Source organism: Malurus melanocephalus, unplaced genomic scaffold, assembly GCF_030028575.1.
Source record: "Malurus melanocephalus ecotype Western Australia unplaced genomic scaffold, MMel_1.1 scaffold_437, whole genome shotgun sequence".
Taxonomy (NCBI): Eukaryota; Metazoa; Chordata; class Aves; order Passeriformes; family Maluridae; genus Malurus; species Malurus melanocephalus.
Window position 1 is genome coordinate 268,505 of NW_026623669.1, and position 20,209 is coordinate 288,713.

Consider the following 20,209-nt stretch of genomic DNA (forward strand, 5'->3'; position numbering starts at 1 on the left):
CCTTACTTGGGGGCTCTCATTCCTTCAGCTGCAGCCACTTTACCACCCTCAGCAAGTTACCCATCTTTTATAGTATCATTAGTGCCATAGACAATTTCTCCCCTCAGTGTATAATGGAAAGGACCTCCTTTGTACAGGTTCTGGCTAGATTATCAATTCAGGTATTTCTTCTTACTTAACAATGTGTCTCTAACCTGTAGCTCACAGACTTCAGCTCTGAAGCCATTTGAAATGGTTTCTTTGGACTAAAACACAGAGGAAAAACTAGCTTATTTGGGTTGACAGAAGTGGTTGTGAAAAATTTTCTTCAGAAATGCAACTTGATTAAAGCAGTTCTGGAAGTATACACAGTGTAAAGGGATGTATTAAATTGATAGCAAGGAACAGACAGCATTGTTGCCGTTTTTCTGAGGCATTCCTGGGGTTTCTGGGGTTTTGCATGAGGTGAGAAACATCAAGAAAACTTGATTGTGGTATACATTTTTATGAAGGAGGAAATCTGACATCAGCCAGTTTTATGTGAGATAGATACACAAAGTGAGAAGAGGGTCAACGTGTTAGATTTCCATTAAAAGAAGAGTGCCAGCATGTTGGAATTCCGTAAGATGTCGATCCTCAATTGGTTAAGGGGCCCATTTTTGCTAGTTTAGTTTAATAGTGCAGATTTGTAGATTAATAAAGCTTTCGTGATGGATTAGGTTTTGTGACTGGCTGCTGGGTACCCATCAAACTGCTCTCTGACACCCTTCCTTGAGCAGCCCAGGAGGAGAAAGTAAATGAGAAAATTGATGGGTTGAGACAGGGTTGAACCCCGTGGTTCTGGGAACAGGTGAAACAAACAAACTGGCCTTGGGAAAATAAATTTAATTTATTACCAATTAAAATTGAAGTATGACAGCAACAATAAAAACATTTTCTCCCAACTTCCCCTTGTTTCCCAGATCCAAGTTTATCTTCTGCCTTCTCTCCCACTGTGGTACAGAAGGACTAGGGATACTCAGGGTCGGTTGGTAACAATGGGATACAGTTTCTCATAAACTACTTCAAAGTGGATCCTGATGTTGCTGGGGCAGTCCTTCAGGAAGAGACTGTTCCAGCGTGAGTCCCCCTTGAGCCACAGTTACTGCCAGAAACCTTCTCTTGTGTGGGCTCTTCTGGCTGCAGGTTCCTTCAGGGCTAATTTATGCACCTGCTTAGTGTGGGTGCTCCAAGGTTGCCACTGCACTGTGGTACATGCTCCAGTGTGCTACACTATGGGCTGCAGCCTGCTTTGCTTCCCCATCATGTAAAAGCATTGAGCTGCTGAGTAGTACCACAGCAGTAAGATGCTAACTGCAAGACTGTCAGTGTATCATTTAATGCATGTGTTTACTTGTACAGATCCACAGAGTGTAGGGCATCACTGCTCCATTGCCTGGAATCCCTCCTGCTTCTTCATGGGTCTGGGGTGCCTGCAGGACTGTTCACTTACCTCCCACAGCATTTTTTACCCTTTGTAAATACTTTACAGGGAGAAGGGCACCATCTTGGCAGATAGGCAGGACTGCTGGAACTGGCTGTGTGACACAGTCCCCTTTTGCTATCACACACTTGCCACCTACACCCAGTACTCCTCTTCACAGCAGCAGGTGGATGTAACTTCAAGGATGCATTAATAAGGTAAAGGTGTGATTCCTTCATTCGGTAAAAAACAAGCCCTAGGAGTATAAAAAATGATCTTCATCAGGTGGTTTCTTTAAGAGCTTTGTCTCTCTAAGATGGCCTACCTGAATGGCTTGAAGTCAGAAATAGTTCTTTCTCACAGGAGTAATGTCAAATAAAGTTGAGTACATTTGTCTTTTAATTACAAGTATAACAGCAGTGAAATTAAAATACAAAATTAGCACGTAAGATTTGCATAGAGATAATTACTACTAAACAAGTACAAACTTCTAAAATTCCACAACTAAAAAGATTCACCTGCTAAACAGTAGCACAGTAGTAAGATATTATGAATGTTAATATATCAGTTAACGTATGGTTTTACTTGCACATATCCAAAACCTGAACAGCAAAAAGCTGACCAGGATGGGCTTACATCATTACCACAGAACCACAGAAAAATTTTAACTTGAAGCACAGTTTTTATTTATTTTAACATAGATTAAGCAGGTTTCTTTATTATAAAAAAAGCTTTAAGTATTATCCCCTTAAAACAATAATGAATTTTGACGTCAGGTCACAACAGGCTTGTAGGTATGATAGACATTATCTGTAACCAGTAGCTACAATGCAGAATAAGCTTAATGCTGGGACTCAGACTGGGTTTCTTTCCTCCAATTTTAGTATCAGCTTCAACTCTTAAAATGAAGTTCAAGTTGCATTCATTTAATAGCTCCAGCTTTCCAAGTAATACTCACAATTATTGCACTTCTACTGGTACTGGTTGTATTGGCTTAGTAAAGCCTTCTAAAGCAACAGTTTAATATTTGTACATTTTAAAGCACTTGATCTTATCTACAATGGAAATAAGAATGATGAAACCACAATTTATTTAAAACTTAATTGTGTATAGTCTTAATTTTCAGAGTTTAAATGGATGTGCATTTAGTAACTACACTAAAAAAGCAACAGATGCTGTAACTACCTTACGATGACTAGTTTGGTCCATGTCAGTAATCAAGTGATGTTATAAAAAATAAACTAGTTTATTGTGTATAAAATGAGTAATGTTGCATTTTTGTTCAGATTGCACAGTACAAACAAGCTAATATCTAAATTAATACTGTTACAGGTAGTTATTACATAGGGACAGCAGCTAGAAAAAATAAGTACCTCAAAGCAACAGACTTCTGCAGCCAGCTTTCCATAACATTGTATGAAAGTTAAATATGTCTTAGTTAGAAGTATGTGTATTATAAAATGTTTGAAAAATGTTTAAGTATGAGCTGTTAAACTAGTTTTCCATAGCAAGAGTATATGATGATTATTTACATTTTAAAAATCCATTTTTCAGAAAAGAATTTACAGTGAAATAAATAACCTTCAGCAGTCCCTTAACCCAACTACGAGATCTGTTAAGTGGCAGTAAAAAACAGGAAAGCCACCTTGTGTCAATGTTAGGTCAGTAAAGTATGCCAGAAAGAAGTGCAACTCTGCTTTAACTTTACTAGTCATCTAGAAACATGCAAATACATATAGGTACCTCCAAATATGGTACAGTCTTGAGTATTTGTACAAGATTATTCACAAAAACATACAATATATTTTATAGTCCTTTAATACAAAATATCGGTATCAAACCAATCTGAACTGCATTGATCAGACACTTATTAGGCAGGCAAGCTGCAAAGAAACAGTTTTTATATATAATCCCCTCTTCGCCTTTTGAACTCAAGCAAGGTATAAGTAGTTTCTTCGGAACGTGTTGGTGATGTAAAGGTACTGATGAACGTTGACTGAATCTGTCTCTATGTGTGTTCACTGTCTCTCCAATACTATTTAAAATATCAAAATGTAAAGCTGCAGTCTGATGACTACATCAAAAAAGAATCTTACCTCCTTTTGAAATTATTAGATGAAACTGATGTTTAGTTATCCCCACTAAAAATTTAAAAGATTGAAATATTAAAAAACCAAAACAAACAAACAAACAAAATTAAAAAGAGTACAAATGCAAAACACGGAAGCATATCTAAGAGCTGGTTTGCTTCCTTTCACACCTGATGCTTGGGAAGTTCACCTTCCATTTAAGACACAACACAGTCATAACTGCCTTCCTGGAATGAGTCCTCATCCTCTGTCTTAGCCTTGTCCTCTTCATGTCTGCTTGCATTGTTGCTGCCAGCATCACTCTGAGGATTAGTGCCATGGCTGGATGACGTCCTGCTTTCCTCAGCTCTTGGGTTTGCTTGTTCAGGAACCTTAGATGGATTCACTGGCTGAAACGCTTCAGGTTGTACTTGCTCTTCCACTATTTCATTTAGTTTCTGGATCTGTGGTTTGATGATATTTAGAAATGGCTTGTACCCAGGGCTAGGAAGAGAATGGGAGAGAACACCATGAATGAATTAAAATTAGTACTTCTGTCATGTACCTAAAATGCAGAAATGTATCTAAATAAAGAGAGAAAGGCAACCCTAATCAAACAATAAAAATTGTAAAGTTGGTTGCTTTGGGTTTTGTTTGTTGTGGTTTGTCTTTTGTTCTTCTTTTCCAGTTCGATTACAACTCTCTGAAGTGAGGTTTCAGGTAGGATTAAGATAACTCAAAGTTACTTTTTAGGTAAGAAACTACAATCAGAACGAATATRAAGGTGGAAGGTAATACTTACCAATCTGTAGAAGCCCATTTGTCGACAGCATCTAGGCCAGTCCTGATATTCTGGCAGATTTCTCCATCAATATCAGAGGACTGCATGACACTGAAAACCTGGTTGATAACTGAAGATTCTCTGAGAATAAGGCCTATGACAACACACCAATCCAGACATCCTGCTTCCATGAAGATATGTAGCAAGTACCTGAATGGAAAAAAACAGTCTATTTTTCTACTTCTAAAACAAAAATCACAGTGTGATTCTGTAGATTATTTCTTTCTTCTAATGATGCATGACAGCAATTCTCAATCTCAAAGGTAATGACACATGTCATTACTTACCGCAGCTGCACCTGTGACTTGTGTGGCCCTTTACTGGCCAGTTCTAGAGAGAGCTGCTCAAGCTCTGACTGAGTTAAACTCAGACTGGAGAAGTTTTCATCCACCATGGTCCAGTCACCATCCACCATAGAACTTGTTTCAGTCAGGTCTGTTGCTGAACCAATGCTGCATTCATCACCTATCAAAGACACTCAGAAACATAAGGGAAAAAAGAAACTACTTACTTTAGTAAGACTCAGAATTTCTGAACTACTTCCTGTAAAAACTGACAAACAGTAATGCTTTATAGGGTATCACGGTTACTTCAGGCATATCGTCCATCCTGCTTCAGCATTCTTCTTGTCATGCTGTATGGTAGAACTATCGTTGCAGGAATCAATAGCTTTTCTATCCCATAAAAGTAATCCAGGAGGATCAGTAAGGGATCCTAGATATGTGTTGGCAATCGTCATAAAAGCAGAGACAACAACTTGCATACTATAGTCCTAGAATTAAGTCTAGGAAGGGTTACACTCTGTTTAAAATACTGCTTTCTTAACCTTGAATTTTGTTAACATGAAGTTTCAATATCAAATTCTTTCCTTCACATGGAACCACAAAGATTTTGAATGTTTTGTAATATATACATGCACAAATTATAGAAAGTGTTTGTAGTAAAACATGAAGAGCATATGCGGTAACAGAATTTTCAAAGGAACAGTAACAGTAAAGCTAAAACCATTGCAGTGATGAATCATGGAAACACCTACCCTTGAGAATAATTCCATATTAAAGCAGCTGGATCTTTCCTTGGAAAATGTTTAAGAAGTGAAAAAGTTACTTGATTATCTTCTTGCCCATGAATATCAATGCTGGATTGGTAATTTGTGAAATTGTTGTTAGCAATGTTTATAGATTATTAATTTAGTTCCTTAAGAAATAAACTGCTCCCAAATGCATACCACAGTCCATTGAACTCAAAGGTTTTATCCAGCTCAGAAAAAAACCCCAAGAAAGAGAAGTTTCTCTCCCCAGAAAGAGAAGTAGTGGCAGAGGGCATTAAAATTAGTGCAATGAAAAGAGATACTCATTTTCCCCATTTAAGTTGTGCTTTCCTAAGAGTTCTGCAACAAAATTACTTAAACCTAATGCATTCTTGCAGTTTCCAGAATTAAAAACCAAGAGAATCAGGAGTGAAAATAAAATGAGACAGTGCCCAAACAGACTGAGAGGATTTCCAAATGCTCTAAATCTCACGGGAGGCTCTACAGTCTTGGAGAGATTGTAATTTACACTAGGTACTCCGATTTTTGCCCTAAGTGGTAATCACAACTTAGATACTGTAAAAAACGTTGCTTTATGCTCAAGGATAAGAGCAAAAATTTTTAAAATAAAAATAAATTTAAAAAAGCATATGAATGGTCTAACAAACTTTTCTCATCTCTGTATTCAGAAAAAATACATAAAAAGTAAAATTTGTATTTTAATAAGCTGATCATACACTGCAGCTTTTTAAAAGCTATTTAAATAAAGCCACAGGGAAAAAATACAACTATATGGGTCTCTAATTTCTTTAACTTCCTCAATAAGTAATGTATCTAATATTCTAAAGAAAGCCAAAAGCACAAAGTTCAAGCAATTAGACCTGTTACAACCCCTGCAAGAGGCTGATCCATGCAAAAGATAACAAAAAAAAAAAAAAACCCACAACTTAGGACACTCTTCCTAGCCAGACTGAAAAAATACTGACCTTTAAGTTATCACCACAGACAGAAACTTCAGCAAGTATCTATTTCATGTTCAGCTTTAAGTACTTAAGAGATGTATGACATGGGCATTATAGTTCTGGTGTAAAAATGTCAGTTCACTTTTCAGTAAGCCCTTTCTCTTTTATTTTCTGTATTTGCCTTATCAGCAATTGAGAAGCGACAATACAGCAGTGACACACAAGTATAAAAGCACACACTTCCAGGCCATTTTTCCAATGAGTAGAGAAGGAAGAGTGACTAACCTTTACTTAACAAAGGAGAAAGGAATGCATCTTGCATATGTGGTCCATGGGATGAAACAGTATCAATCTCTCTCTGAGAGGAGCTAATAGTACCAAGCCAGCTGCGACTGCGAGGTGTGTTTGAAACCCCTGTGTCCATTTCCATGTTTACAAAGGTGTCTGCAGACTGAGATTTTAGCAGTTGCTCCCCCATGGCTAAAAAAAATCAAAACACCACAGAAAAAGTCATGTAAGTATACAAAAGGAAATTTAGACAGTTTTCTCCAGGCATTTTGGGAGGCTAAAACATGCATTTAAGTCAATATTAGTTTGCCAAGGGACCAGCAAAATGCAAGGGAATGCAGCAAGTTTAGGTTATTTCAAGAATTTCTATTTATTTGTTTTTATGTGAGCACTGGCATAAAACAAGTATAATCTGACAAAGCGTAAGCATCAACAGTAATAAGTAAGGATGCTGCTACTAAGAAGAGGAAGATTTGGCAGCTGGGGTCAACCTTGCMATATGGAGACAAGGTAGGGGGCATCAACTTTGCTGTAAGGAGATAAAGTAGTTAACTGAGATATTAACACCAAAGGAGGTTTACAGCAAAGTCTTCCAAGTTTTTGCCCTCTAAAATAAAGTAAATTTCAAATATTAGGAACATTACTCTTTAATTTTAAAAAGGTTAATCAAAACCTTATCAGGCGACTAATAAAAGAGTACTAATTTTAGTAATTTTCTGCAGCAGAATTTACACCAGAGCAATTTATATGTTCAGCTCAACATCTGCACAACTGATAACCCCATTCAGTGCACCTAAGAAAGCAGGAGATTTCAAAAGAAACAGTAATCAGATACTGTCCGTGTTAAGCAGAATCTCTTCAAAGAATATACTGTGTGTGAGAAAGTTGTGCAGGTGGCAAGCCTCAGCCTGTTCTTATCTCGACTGAACTAGTTTGTATCAACTAAAATGTTACTGTACCTGTTTTGTACTTTCCATTCTTGAAAGGGGAATTAATGGATGAAGCTGGTATAACTGGAAATGGCCAGAGGAAATCCTTGTGTAGTTTTTTCAAAGCACATACAAAATCCTCCACACGGGCAGCTCTGGCTCTCTCCTTGCACAACCAGCCAATCAGCTCAAAGCCTAATTGTGCAGCAAAGCAGCCAAGGTCTTTCAGCTTGATTTCCTCCAGCAGACGCCGAGCATGCCGCCAGAGCATCATGTCAATGTACATGTTTTCAGCACAGTCGCTGTCTTTGCTCCACCTACACACACGGCACAGAAAACCCAAATGAACACTGATGAAGCAGAATCCCAAAGGTTATTGGCCACAGCTGAAGAACATTGAGTGACCAGAGGAGCAGAAGGGGAGCTTTCTATATAACAGCAAAAGCAGTTTCCATTATTTATTGCTGTTTATATTCTCTGAAAGATCCCACTGCTTCAACAAGTTGGTGAAATAATGGATGTAAATTACAACTATATCAGTATTTATAGATCATTAAACTATTACAATGCACAAAAACGTAAAGAGAGATAACAGGCAGGTGACATTGCCAAGTTTAGAGAATTAGTCAAGGACTAAACATTGTAATTTAATTTAGAGTATGGTCAAGGACTCTTACTATCACAACTTCCTCAAATAGTATTCTCAAAGAAAAATTACTAATTAAGAGTATTTGAATTTATACTGAGCTTGTTTTAAAAACCTGTAGGGAAAAAAAGCCAAAGCAAAGATAATAATGAATTTTACTTCAATACTGATTCTGAACTACTCTAATACCTATCAAAATCAAGTCTGTATACAGGAGCTTTAGATGGTTCACCCCAAGGAGTAAAAGGTTCTATTTGTACCTTGGAAACACCGCTGGATCAAGATGTGCATAGTAGCATAGCACAGTTTACACTGTGATGCTGTGAACTATTGAGTTGGTCCAAACATATTTTACAGCAAAATTGATCCTTTAAATATGAGGCATGTGGTCTCACTAGCTATTTAAATTGCCACACATGTAATGTGTACCACATCCAGTGACTTTGGAGGCTTTTGGTCAGCAATATCTAGGTAAGCATGCCTGAGTATACATACAAATACAGACACATATATTTACATGTGTGAGAAGATACTCTCCCAAGAATGGTATGAGAGGTATTACAGGAGTTGTGAAATGACAAATGCAAAAGATGTGGAAGGAGATTATGACAAATCTATCATGTAATTTATTTCTATAACTTAAAATGGCTAAGGAAGTTAGTACTGTGGGCAAGGAGAAAGTGGGCAAGGAGAAAATATTACCTCTTTCCAGATGGGCCAGAGGGCATACTCAATGTTTTTGTCAAATTAAACTTGCTATGGAGATTCTCAGCTGATTGGGATAAACTAATGCTGCGATGCCTGAAGAATTCAAAACCACCACTTGAACTAGGTTCCTAAAACCAAGAAAAACAAAATATGAAGGACCAAACATGCCATATAACATGAAGATTAATCATACAAAGCTTGACACGTAGTATTTTCTCAGCACAAACCTGAGTTGTTGGTGTCGCTGGGGGTGTTTCTGTTTCTCCAGAGCCAATGGCTTTAAGAAATCTAATCATATGACGACAGAGATCCCACTTTCCCTGCTCTAAGGCAGTATTAAACAGGAGAGTAGCATGTTGTCTGCTAACTGCTGGAACTTCCATATTCTGCAAGCAACAAAGCATAATTAAGTGATTGACTTCTACGGTAGAGCATCAGAAATTCTATTAAGTCAAGCTACATCGAGTCACGTTCCAGTCTATCAAGGAATATAAAAAGCTAATTTCATGCTATTATTTTCCTATTTAAAAACAGTAAACTAACTAATTACATTGCATGATCTTACTACCCGTCACAGTATCAACAGAAAATGGTTAGATTAAAAATCTGTTGAACGTGCACAAGTTTGATATAACATTATTTTTAAAATACTGCCAAGTTAGTAAATACCAGCACTCCTGCAATATATTTGGTACCATTACCTGTAGGATAATAAGGTAAGAGGCAGCTGTGTCCAAGTCCTGGGCCATTAAGCATTCTTCAAATAAGTCCTTCGGGTTTCCAACAGCAGCAAAAAGGTAATTCCACAGGGCATATTCTGTCTTCCTAGCACAATGAACAACTGTCTGCAGGAAGAGGGGGAATTCTGTAATGAACTTCGCCACAGTGGGAAGGAGAGGGTCGGGAATGGGTTCCCGCGAGGTAGCTTCTTCTTCCAGCACTTCATGAAGCATCAGCTCTAGTACATGAGGAAAGTATGGTAATGTGGCACAGGAGTGGGCCAAAAGCAAGGCTTGTTCACCGAGGTTCCTAACCAAGAGCTGGCGTAAAATGTGATGGAGGTAGATTTGAGAGGTTCTCTCAACAATGGAGAAAGGAAAGAGAACCTCTAAGTGTTCTCTAGCACTGGTTTGAGTGTATAAACAGTCATAGAGCACAGTGTCATTAACAGCACCAAGAACCAAGGCATCTTCAAACAAAACAGCCAATGGGTATATGTTGATGTGGAAAGGCAGCATGATCCGTCTTGACAGAAAGGAATGCGGTTTTCGATGATCTCTGGGAAACAGGGGAAGCCAGACTTTCATACCTGCCCCACCACAGCTGAGCCACAGAGCCTCCAATAAGTGGCGTTTCTGTTTGTTAATCCTGCAAGTAGTCCATACATTTTCAACAGACTGGGCTAGGACAACTGGAGCACAAAATGGCAGCTATTTAAAATTAAAAAAAAAAAAAAAAATCAGTATCTATGATTCCTTTCTTTTTGGTCTATTCACAGGAACTCTTTTTTTCAGCTAAGAACCACTCCCTTCAAATGTGTTACTATTCTAACAAAGAAGAAACAAATCTGCTTTTTACTTAACTTCACCCCGGCACATGACAAAGGACCATTTAGTGCTTACATTAACTCAGGACATTTCTTTAATTTTTTTAACCTCCTTAATACTTAATCAGGAAGCAGAGGGATAAGAATAAGGGCGAAAAATGAAAACCTGCTCTCTGCTTCTTCAGTTAGCTCACAAGTCCAATCTAGAATTGACAAATCTTTATCTGAATTTTCCAGAATTCACTCTCCCAAAGTGCTTGTTTCACACAGAATTGGTTTTCATCAGAACAGAAGAATTGAAAAGTTCAGTAACTGATTTCTATTGTCGCTATTTCCTGGAACTTTGTAAATATATTCTGAAAAAAATGGTAATGTTCCATAAACATACAGAACAGTTTAGACAGACTCGAGATTTTCTGTTATTGGTGCACACCAAATTGTGGGCAGTATCTTCAAGCTTCATTTCACTATACCTAGCAAATACAATGAGCAAATGCTAACACACTTCAGCTAACAATTCAGTCTGTAAGTGCAGATACTGCCTCGCTTACAGCCCTGTTTTCTTTATGTCTGGACCATTCTCTTCCCCAGCTTCTTCAATCACTGGTATCTTTGAAGCCATATGCAATACTCCACATATATTTACTCACATGCTTTCTTTGATTAGGATTATTATCTTTATCTCGTATCTGGGGTCCAGATCGATCCCTTTGCAACATGATGAGTTGTCCTGCCAAGTTAAGCATAATACTTTCGGCTTCACAAGCCTATGGATAGAAAAAATATTGTACAAATTATTTAAGCTTTTCGAACGAACATTTTACTCAAAATCACAATAAAAACCTAGAATAAAAAGTGTAAATTAAATGTGCCACTTTAATTGATACCAAATTCAATGTAGAAGGACTCAGAAAAATCAAGAACCAAATATTGCAGTTCTTGTGCAAAGGAATAAATACTGGAAGGTTTCTTATTCACCAGACTCATTTCATGTGTTTATTTAATATGAACTTTTTCCAACTGTGTGTCCTAAAATGGGCAATCCACAAGTTTAAGATAAATAATCCACAATTTTAAGATAAATAAAGCTCTGTATTCTTATCAGTATCACTTTTCTTATCACTACATGATTGCCAGTATCTGATTGCAAATTGTAACACTGGTACACAACCCAAGAGCTGAGCCAAAAAGAACTGAGACACAGTTGTACAGCATCTTGAATTTTTATTTACCTGCATTCAAAGAAAAATCATTTTAGCAAGGTGTCTCAAGAAAGCAATGTATTCCTTTCAAAGATTTATTTCATAATCGTTTCACGTTAATTTTAAACCAAGTCACTGGAGTTACTACCATGCCATGCATGAAGCTTAGTTTTAAAATATGTGGATACAGGATCTATATGGCAAACTTGCAGAATCAGGGTTAAGGTCACTGATACACAAAAAACCTGGAAAGGTTGACACACTCCACAAATTCAGACACATTGCTTTGTCTACAGTGCAGTGCCATATTTAGTACTAAATACTTATCTTCTGATCAGGAGGATCATCAGAGCTTAAAGATAAGGTGTCTTAGACAGAGGTAGTACCTATTCAATCTGAAGCCAAGTTTAAATATTATTGGTGCTGTAAAAAAATTCAGTAGCCTTTTGTCAAAATTAGAGTAACACCACAGGTCAGGTAGTTCATGGACACAGATCATAGTAAAATGGACCAGAAAACCACAAGCACATTGCCTTTTATTCAGTACCATATCAAAGTTTCTGGACACATTTTCAGCATTGTGGGATATTAAATTAGAATGAAGACTTTACATATGTGCCTCCACTTTCATATCTGCCAGTGTCTTTGTATGTGGAGAAAATGATGCATCTTCATGTCTCTCAGGCTGTCCCACAGACAGCACAACTTCCAAACCACACTAAGCTGCTTTCATGAAAAAAGACACTTCATACTGCAGCTTTTTAGTTAAACCTATTCTGTTTACAACCAGACAACAAAAATCCAAGTTCTCTTTGCACATGCTTTCAGTGCCCTTACTAAATTTTGGAGTTAAGACATCTTACATCATTGTTTAGCTGTTGAGCTGTCTCCTGGCACAACTAGTGTGTCAGATTATATAGCTTTATTTTAGTGTAGCCAGAATTGACAAGAAATAACCTTATAGGGTCATATGCCATCTTTTCATTTTTTTTCTATTTATTATTTGAGTAATGGACATGTTGTTGCAAGAATGGTTAATTCCTAATACCATGGATTGCTGTGTTTTTTTACTTTTAATACACAAAAGAGCAACATACCCTTGACAGAGTTTAACCTAATTTTCTCTCCAAGATCTGGCCCCAAACTTGGCAAGATAACAAGAGAAGGTATACAATAAAATCTAAACTCTTACTTCTCTTTCCATCCCCTCACCTCCAATTCACATATAAAATGTATATGTAATGAACATCAGAAAAAGAATGTGTTTTGGATTTTACTACAGAGAAGAGACACTGAATTAGGACTGATCTATCAATAAGGTAACCTTGGAGGAGTAAGCTAACAAATCAAGGCACCAATTCCACCAAAGTTTGAGATCTGTTACCTGCTGAGGCATCTTCAAGGTGATGCCAGTCTCTGTTCTCACTGATGTCAACGTAACAGACACTACAAGAAAAGGATGAGGAATGTACCGCAACATGGATACTTCTTGAAGAATTTGGATACTGGCAGTAGGGTTAAGACTGAAAGGAAAATGACTACAGTTAGAAATTTTACAACTACTTAATATGAAATTACTATCTTCATATAAATCTAATGAAAAGAAGCAACTTAAACATAGCAGTTTACTCTACAGAACAAAATTACATTCCTTTAATCAGGAATCAGTAGATATGCCCACATATCTACATAAAATTACCTAACAAACTTCAGCTGGGTTACTTATCTTGATACTTTGGGAAATATAGCTGTGAGTGAGTAGAAGACAATACCAGATACTTGAGAATAAGACTCATTGACCCTTCAATGAGACAGTTCCCGTGTTTGGATACTGCTGGGAGGTTTTTTTTTAAGAAGAATTGCAAATATTTTCCTCTACAGGTGATCATCAACTTTCTTTCTTCTAACATAAAAAGGTCCCTCCTTGCCAAAAAGAAGATACCACAACTGTAAGAAAAATCACCTAATTAGGCACTTAAAAAAAACCCAATCTGTGCATCTTTATCTCCTTCTTAGGTTCATTAATCTTAACCATCTCAAAGTATCTGGCATATCTTATGTTGCTCCTTCTTTTGCAACGTCTCACCATCACACCAAGATCAAACCTCTTCTCTCTTCATCTTTGCTAGGCTGCTGCCACCTTCCCTTCACTAATTTCTACTTCTAATGTTAGAAACATGTTTTTATTTTAAAATATTCAAGTATGTGGGTGTCTTTTAGTACTTTTTTCTCTCATTCATATTCAGTTTTTAAGTCTCAATAATTTATGAACATGTTTGTTCAGATAACTGGAAATGTGCATATATCAGTCACTAACTACCTGCACACCTAATGTGCCTATCAGCATGCATGCAAGTGATAACACCCATGACTTGCATAAAGGTAACACCTAATCCTCTGTATTTTACAAATCTGAAACCACAATTTATCAAATACCTTTGTATCATTGTAAGAATTTCAATCAGACTGAGGGCAGATCTACAGATACCTTACTGCGAAAGYATTCGAGTAGTGACACTCACCCCTCAGACCTTTTCTCAATACTGTAAAGGCAAATGGAACAATCTGCTCTGAACAATATCACAATGTCCCGGAAGACACTCAGTAGTAATGTGTCTGCTTGCACTTTGGTGATGTGTGCAAACGCATTGTCAAGGTTAGACGTTCGCAGGTAGATTCTCAGCTGCAAGAAAAAGGTGTATTTTGAATAATAAGGTTCTGTTTACCAACAAGCTAATAGTAATTCCACTTAGTATTTCCTTTATTATGGAACAGCTGTCAAAAATTTCTAGCAAGACCCATTACAGAGTTTTTCTTTCATCAAGTATTTTATCCATTGCATTTTATTATTGCATCCAAAGTGGTCAAAGGACAGTCTGCCAAATCCGAAGTACTGAACAACAATCACAAGGAAGGAATTCTATGCATCAGCTTAAAAAAGCAAAAAGTAGATCTCTCTGCCCAAGTAGCTTAAAACCTTGCAAAAGTGCTCCAAAACACTGTAAATAGGTATTTCAAAACAGGCTTCATGCTAACATGCAAAAATCTCAGAGTTTTCAGAACAATGAATACATTCACTGTAGTCAGCAGAAAATAATTATTAATAGCAACAAAAAAAWTTTTCTGCAAATAATTACTTATAAATTAATAAAAAAACTCTGAATATGACCAAAAGCCACTTAAGTTTACAGGGTACAAATAAGTTTATAATACTACTGTTGTCTAGATCAAATATTCTAATCATTATATAGTTATGTTGAAGAAAAGTACCTCACCTCTTCCTGATGATCATTTAAATTATAACATGCAAGAACAATGAAGTCATTCCACCATGCTAAACCACCTGTTACCATCATAGTTTGCTCCTGAAAAGAAAAAAGCAAGCAGATGACACATTTGTATATATTTTTACATACTTACACATACAAACATGTACTTATATGGGTAATTTCTGAAAGCCATGCATGATCTCTATAAGCCGTACCCATAGTGGCAAGACTATGCATGTGAAGTTCCATTGTTTAAAAAAGCAAAGTACTAAAGAATAGTACGTGTAGGATAAACCTAATACTACGAAACAGTTCCACAGTTCTTTATGCTATTGGCATCCCTGAATTCTCTCAAATCTGCTYCTGGCCAGAATCAACAAGCTTTACATCCAAAGATACGCCACAAGAACTCTCAGATAAGACATATGGAATTAAACGTCTGACTGTATGACTCAAATTTGGAAACCTGTTAATAATCAGACACAAAAATCAAACCACAAGACCCGTGTTTCAGACATTTTATGAGAAACACATGTAAAACCAGCATTCCTAATCCCAAGTGTGTCTACAGGCTGTTTATTCAAAACTGATACTTTTTAATTTTCTCTAAGTTTCACATTCTCAAAAATAAAAACTGCTATACACCAGAAAAGAATTCCATAACCCCTCACCTGGGTAATGTTTCCAAACAGCTTCCATTTTTTGGTGAGTAAAGAATAATGTGCAAAACCAAACTTGCCAACGACAGCTACATTTTGTCCAAGCTTGTCAATAGCTGAAAACTGTAAAAAAGAAAATAAAGTTACCAGAACCTCAGAAGGAAACTTATTTAAATGATACCACATCGAACTCTAACACCACAAGACAATATAACATCAGACTCAAAACTTGCAAAGTATTTTTATATATCTAATGGTTTTCTTTCTATAACGTAAAATGATTTCATTCTCAGAGCTCAGCCAGTCCTAATGGACAATTATAACCCTCCAATGATTTTAAATAAGCAAGAATATGTTCTTAAAATAACTCACCCTAATAGGCCAGTTGCTCTCTAGATATGTACTATGAATCTAAAAAAACAAAACAAAATCCACATGACTATACCAAGTACAATTAAAGTATTTATTAATTATAACGTCCTAACAGAATTTGGACAATAATCWTTTTTTTTCAAAACACTATCATAAACATTTTTAATGTTGGAATTTTATTTTTAAATTCCAACATCCAACTCCCCACCACAAGTTACTGAAACCTAAAAGTTACCCGCTTTTTAATACACAAAATATTGAAACATACACCAGCTAATAGTATATTACAGATTAATAGCCATAATTGGCTCATCTCTCCTCTCAGGTACTTTTCTCTGCACAGAAACTTCTGCAGAAATTTAAGTTTTGCTGTTAGGATGAAATTTCTAATCTCATTAGAAATACACATCAGCATATCCAAAAGCCTTGTTATGAGAGAACTTGACTGGAACAAGTCAGACCAAATCTTGATGCTGGATTCTTCATGTCACATGCTCTGATACAAACCCAACTTGAAACTCCAGTCTTTGGTCAGACACAAGGCAGGCAGGTACTCTCATTACCCAGCCACTGTCTGTTTTCATGGATATGTTGCTCCCCACAACAATTCTAATGGTTTCAGCTTTGTTCTTACAACATGACAAAGACCTTTCCCTCCAACACCTGTTTCAGAAGACAGAAGAGCTACCTGGCCAGCTAAAGTGAAAATTCAACAGTATCTAGAACCTGCCTTACATGCCTAGAATTAAATACTTTTTTATACTACTAATTCATGTGCTATGTGAAGTACAATGTATTGTGGACCTTTCAAAAACCTTTATTTAAAAAAGAAACACCAATTCAAGCACAGAACAACACACAGTAGAATTACAGAATAGAAGATATTTAACTTTATATTGCAGGGAAAACAGAAGCTGTCCCATTACTACCCCAGAAACAATTTCTTCTTTGAAAGTCTGATATTGTGAAGTTTTAACTACATGCCTTTAACTTAAATGCCTGAAAATACAGCTGGAGTCTGAAGGCTGTATTCATCATCTGAATATGTTTTAAAGAATTTTGCATAAATAACAAAACAAACACCTAAATGATCTCTTGCACGTTGCACTTTTCTCCCTTTCAGAGCACAGGAAAGTAATTAACTACTCCTTCCCAAAGCCAAAAAGACATTTAAGACTTTTTTTTACTGGCTAGGAGGCAAACTCAAAGCCACAAGGCTGATACAACCAATGTTCCTTTACCTTTTGTCAATGAGGAAAAAGCTGTATCACAGTAAACCCTGAGAAAATAAAATGATCATCTCATACTAGAGGAAAAAATTATGCCAGAGAGTGAGGAGATCAGCTGCATATTCTACTACTACAAACTCTTGTGAACACAGAGCACATATGGTTAACCAGGAGCAATTACCTGTACAACATGCCAATGCCGGTGTCCTAGTAAAGTGCTTAAACCCTGAGAATCTAAACTGCCATCTGAAAATGGGCCTCTTTCCCTGCTATGGTTATGTTCAGAGTGTGCCGATGTATTTCTGGGATTCTGAGTCTGTGCTGCATCTCCACAGTTCAAATATAAGCGATCTTCTCCTTGAAGGAGGACTTGTTCCTGGTTGCTCTATATTAAAACCAAAACAAAACAACAACAAAAAAGTAACCTTGAATTCCACATACAGAAGACAAAGGTAAGCACATAATCAATATATTAAGAGGCTCTAAGTAAACAATATGAAAAACAAGCATTGAGGCAGTTCTCAGTTTTTGTATCACTAACAGGTTTTATGTTACAGTATTGCATCGCAATCTTTTCACAGTACCCTTTCAAAGGTTCTGTGACAAAAAAGGAAGACAGCTCTAATGGCTGCAAAACTGACCTAAAATCTCAGAGAACTCAGAGTTCACCTGAAGTTGGAAATAGGCTCTAAAACAAGAATATATTTATCAACCAAGAAACCTACCATACATGGATTAACAGTGAGTGCACTCTTGATAAACTGAAACTGCAGAATACCAAATTGGCGAGCTTCATTATTTGCATTTCTTGCAGATTTCATGTTTGAAGAAGAACTCCCCTCAATAACCCAGAGATGATATCCTTCTGATCCCCAGGTCTGAAAGTAAGAGAATAACAATAATAAAACCCCCAACCCAACACTACACACACACATATGTATAACACTATATATATGTTCTCATAAAACAACTACAGAAACTTACTGTAACTGATCTTATGATAGACATGAGCCTGCAAAAAGCCCACACATTTTGTTGTTTTAAAATGTATTATTATAGAACTCAAGCAAGAAAATTCACAAGGTACAGTAGGAATCTAGCGTGAATTATTTCTTGTCTTACATTAAAAACAAGGATTAAGAAAACACTGACATAAGTAACAAAGGCTGTTTAATTCACAGTTTAAGGCAGTAAACAAAAAATCCAGAGCCAGGTATGAAACAACCCTGATTTCCACAATGACACTGGCTGTTGTTCATCAAATTCAATATCAGAATTTCAATCTTTGCAGTTTTCTAAAAGGTACACTGTACCGTCATTGCAAATATGGATCTCAATTTGGGATGCATATTTAGAAGTGTCAATCTTCAAAGCAATTATGTCACAATAAATAAATCAAATTGTTCTAGAAGTACTGCACAAAATTCATCATGGTTTGCATAAGGTCTTGTGGAATGTGTTTCAAATTTATTCTAATTTGAAATTTATTCAAATTTGTTCTATTTATCTATTGATTTTACAGGCTAAAAGGATTTTATTTAATGTTAACTAGCTTGTATTAAAAAATCACCAGTTAAGTTTCTCTGGAATTCATAATCTGAGTAAAGTTTCTTCAACTGTCAATGGTCAGCTACTAATTTTAGAGAAAAAAGGAGCTTACAACTAGTGTTGTTCTGTGTCTCCTTGCACTTTGAAATACAGCAACAGATAAAAAAGAAAAATTAGGAAAAACGAAGAGTGTTCATTTTTAATATTAAGGGCAAATGGAAGAAAAGGCATGTTGTGCATACTTCATGATCAGGTTTATACATTAAAAAAAAAATCCATCGGTCGTCCTCTTTTCCTTCAATGCAACTTTGCAGTCTAGAAGTGTAGTAAAGGCATCTTACTCTTGAAAAGTAATTAAGTGAAAGAAAGAGAGTTTGATTTTCTGAAAATCTGTTACATTAAACAAAATTTAAAACATTAAAAGCATTACAGTATTTTTACATTTATATTTACCATGGAATTGATCTTTAGAGGGTCCTTTTTGGCACCATCAGACTGATACCTTAAAAACAGAACAAAACAAGTTTGAGTTTGCAAATAACTTCTTCAGAATAATAAATTAAAGTCCTGTCTTCATCTCTTTACATGGTTCCATAGTGAACCTCATCTCAAATGGTAGAGCCTGCTTGATCCAAGACACCGCAAAAGAGGCAATGCAACTGTCAGTTGCCTAGCATAAATTGTCTGAATGGTGATTCCCAGAAGTTAGCACATTTTCAGCAATTATATACAGGCACTGAGGGAATTTTAATTTCCTTGATCCAATTTTCTTTTACAGACAAAAAGATCACTACAAAATGAAAATAATACATTTTTGTTTATATTCCAATTATCCCTTCTTAAGCATTTGCCAAYAATATCTCAATATCTAATAAATCACAAGGGAAAGAGAAATTTTAAAAAAGCTAATCTGGTGAACTAATTCCTGGTGAACTAATCTGGTGAACGCTTCCAATTAGAAAAATAAAGACTTCTAATAAATTCTTTACAATGTGATTGAAGATACTCACGCAAAATCACCTCCTAAAGTACAGATAAGCTGAGCACCAAAAACACTCCATAACGACAAACCTCCACATTCCCAGGTCACCATCACAACACAGCTATCAGGTGACCATCTGATTAGTTTAACGGGTCCTGTTTTATTCCAAATATCTGTTTAAAAGTAGACAATAAAATACATGAAAAATATAAAAAGTCCTTCAATGGGCTTCACCATAAAAGCATAAACAAAAATATATAGAAGCAAACATTTAATTTTTCATTTAACTGATACATTCATCAAACTAACCATCTCAAAATTATTAGCAAAGTAGTAGCAAATTAAGTAGCAAATAAAAAATGGGGTTTTTCCAACACATGCTTAGTTACCTAAGAAACTAAGAATACAGGAAAATATGCCTGAAATACACTGGTATAACACAACCACAGAACCACAAATCTGGTATAATTATATTTTCAGACAAAAGA

The 20,209-nt window shown here is 36.2% G+C and overlaps 1 protein-coding gene across 6 annotated transcripts in view; it reads right to left on the reverse strand.

The window, feature by feature from the left end:
* Positions 1–3,622: 3,622 nt before the first annotated feature.
* RIC1 (RIC1 homolog, RAB6A GEF complex partner 1) overlaps positions 3,623–20,209 on the reverse strand; it is a 46,012-nt gene continuing 29,425 nt past the window's right edge. For 4 of the 6 annotated variants that reach the window (XM_057380144.1, XM_057380145.1, XM_057380143.1 and 1 more), the window contains 18 exons: positions 19,750–19,894; positions 19,193–19,241; positions 17,917–18,069; positions 17,373–17,576; positions 15,963–16,001; positions 15,603–15,713; positions 14,938–15,027; positions 14,185–14,345; positions 13,047–13,185; positions 11,111–11,227; positions 9,616–10,344; positions 9,142–9,300; positions 8,909–9,042; positions 7,591–7,877; positions 6,629–6,823; positions 4,639–4,828; positions 4,313–4,501; positions 3,623–4,014 (listed from right to left, as the gene is read on the reverse strand). In XM_057380144.1, the coding sequence (XP_057236127.1) occupies positions 3,729–4,014; positions 4,313–4,501; positions 4,639–4,828; positions 6,629–6,823; positions 7,591–7,877; positions 8,909–9,042; positions 9,142–9,300; positions 9,616–10,344; positions 11,111–11,227; positions 13,047–13,185; positions 14,185–14,345; positions 14,938–15,027; positions 15,603–15,713; positions 15,963–16,001; positions 17,373–17,576; positions 17,917–18,069; positions 19,193–19,241; positions 19,750–19,894 (3,377 nt within the window). In that variant the 3' untranslated portion in view covers positions 3,623–3,728. Of the gene's footprint in view, positions 4,015–4,312; positions 4,502–4,638; positions 4,855–6,628; positions 6,824–7,590; positions 7,878–8,908; positions 9,043–9,141; positions 9,301–9,615; positions 10,345–11,110; positions 11,228–13,046; positions 13,186–14,184; positions 14,346–14,937; positions 15,028–15,602; positions 15,714–15,962; positions 16,002–17,372; positions 17,577–17,916; positions 18,070–19,192; positions 19,242–19,749; positions 19,895–20,209 lie in introns of those variants that run through there. The other 2 variants (XM_057380146.1, XM_057380148.1) reach the window with 2 other exon arrangements.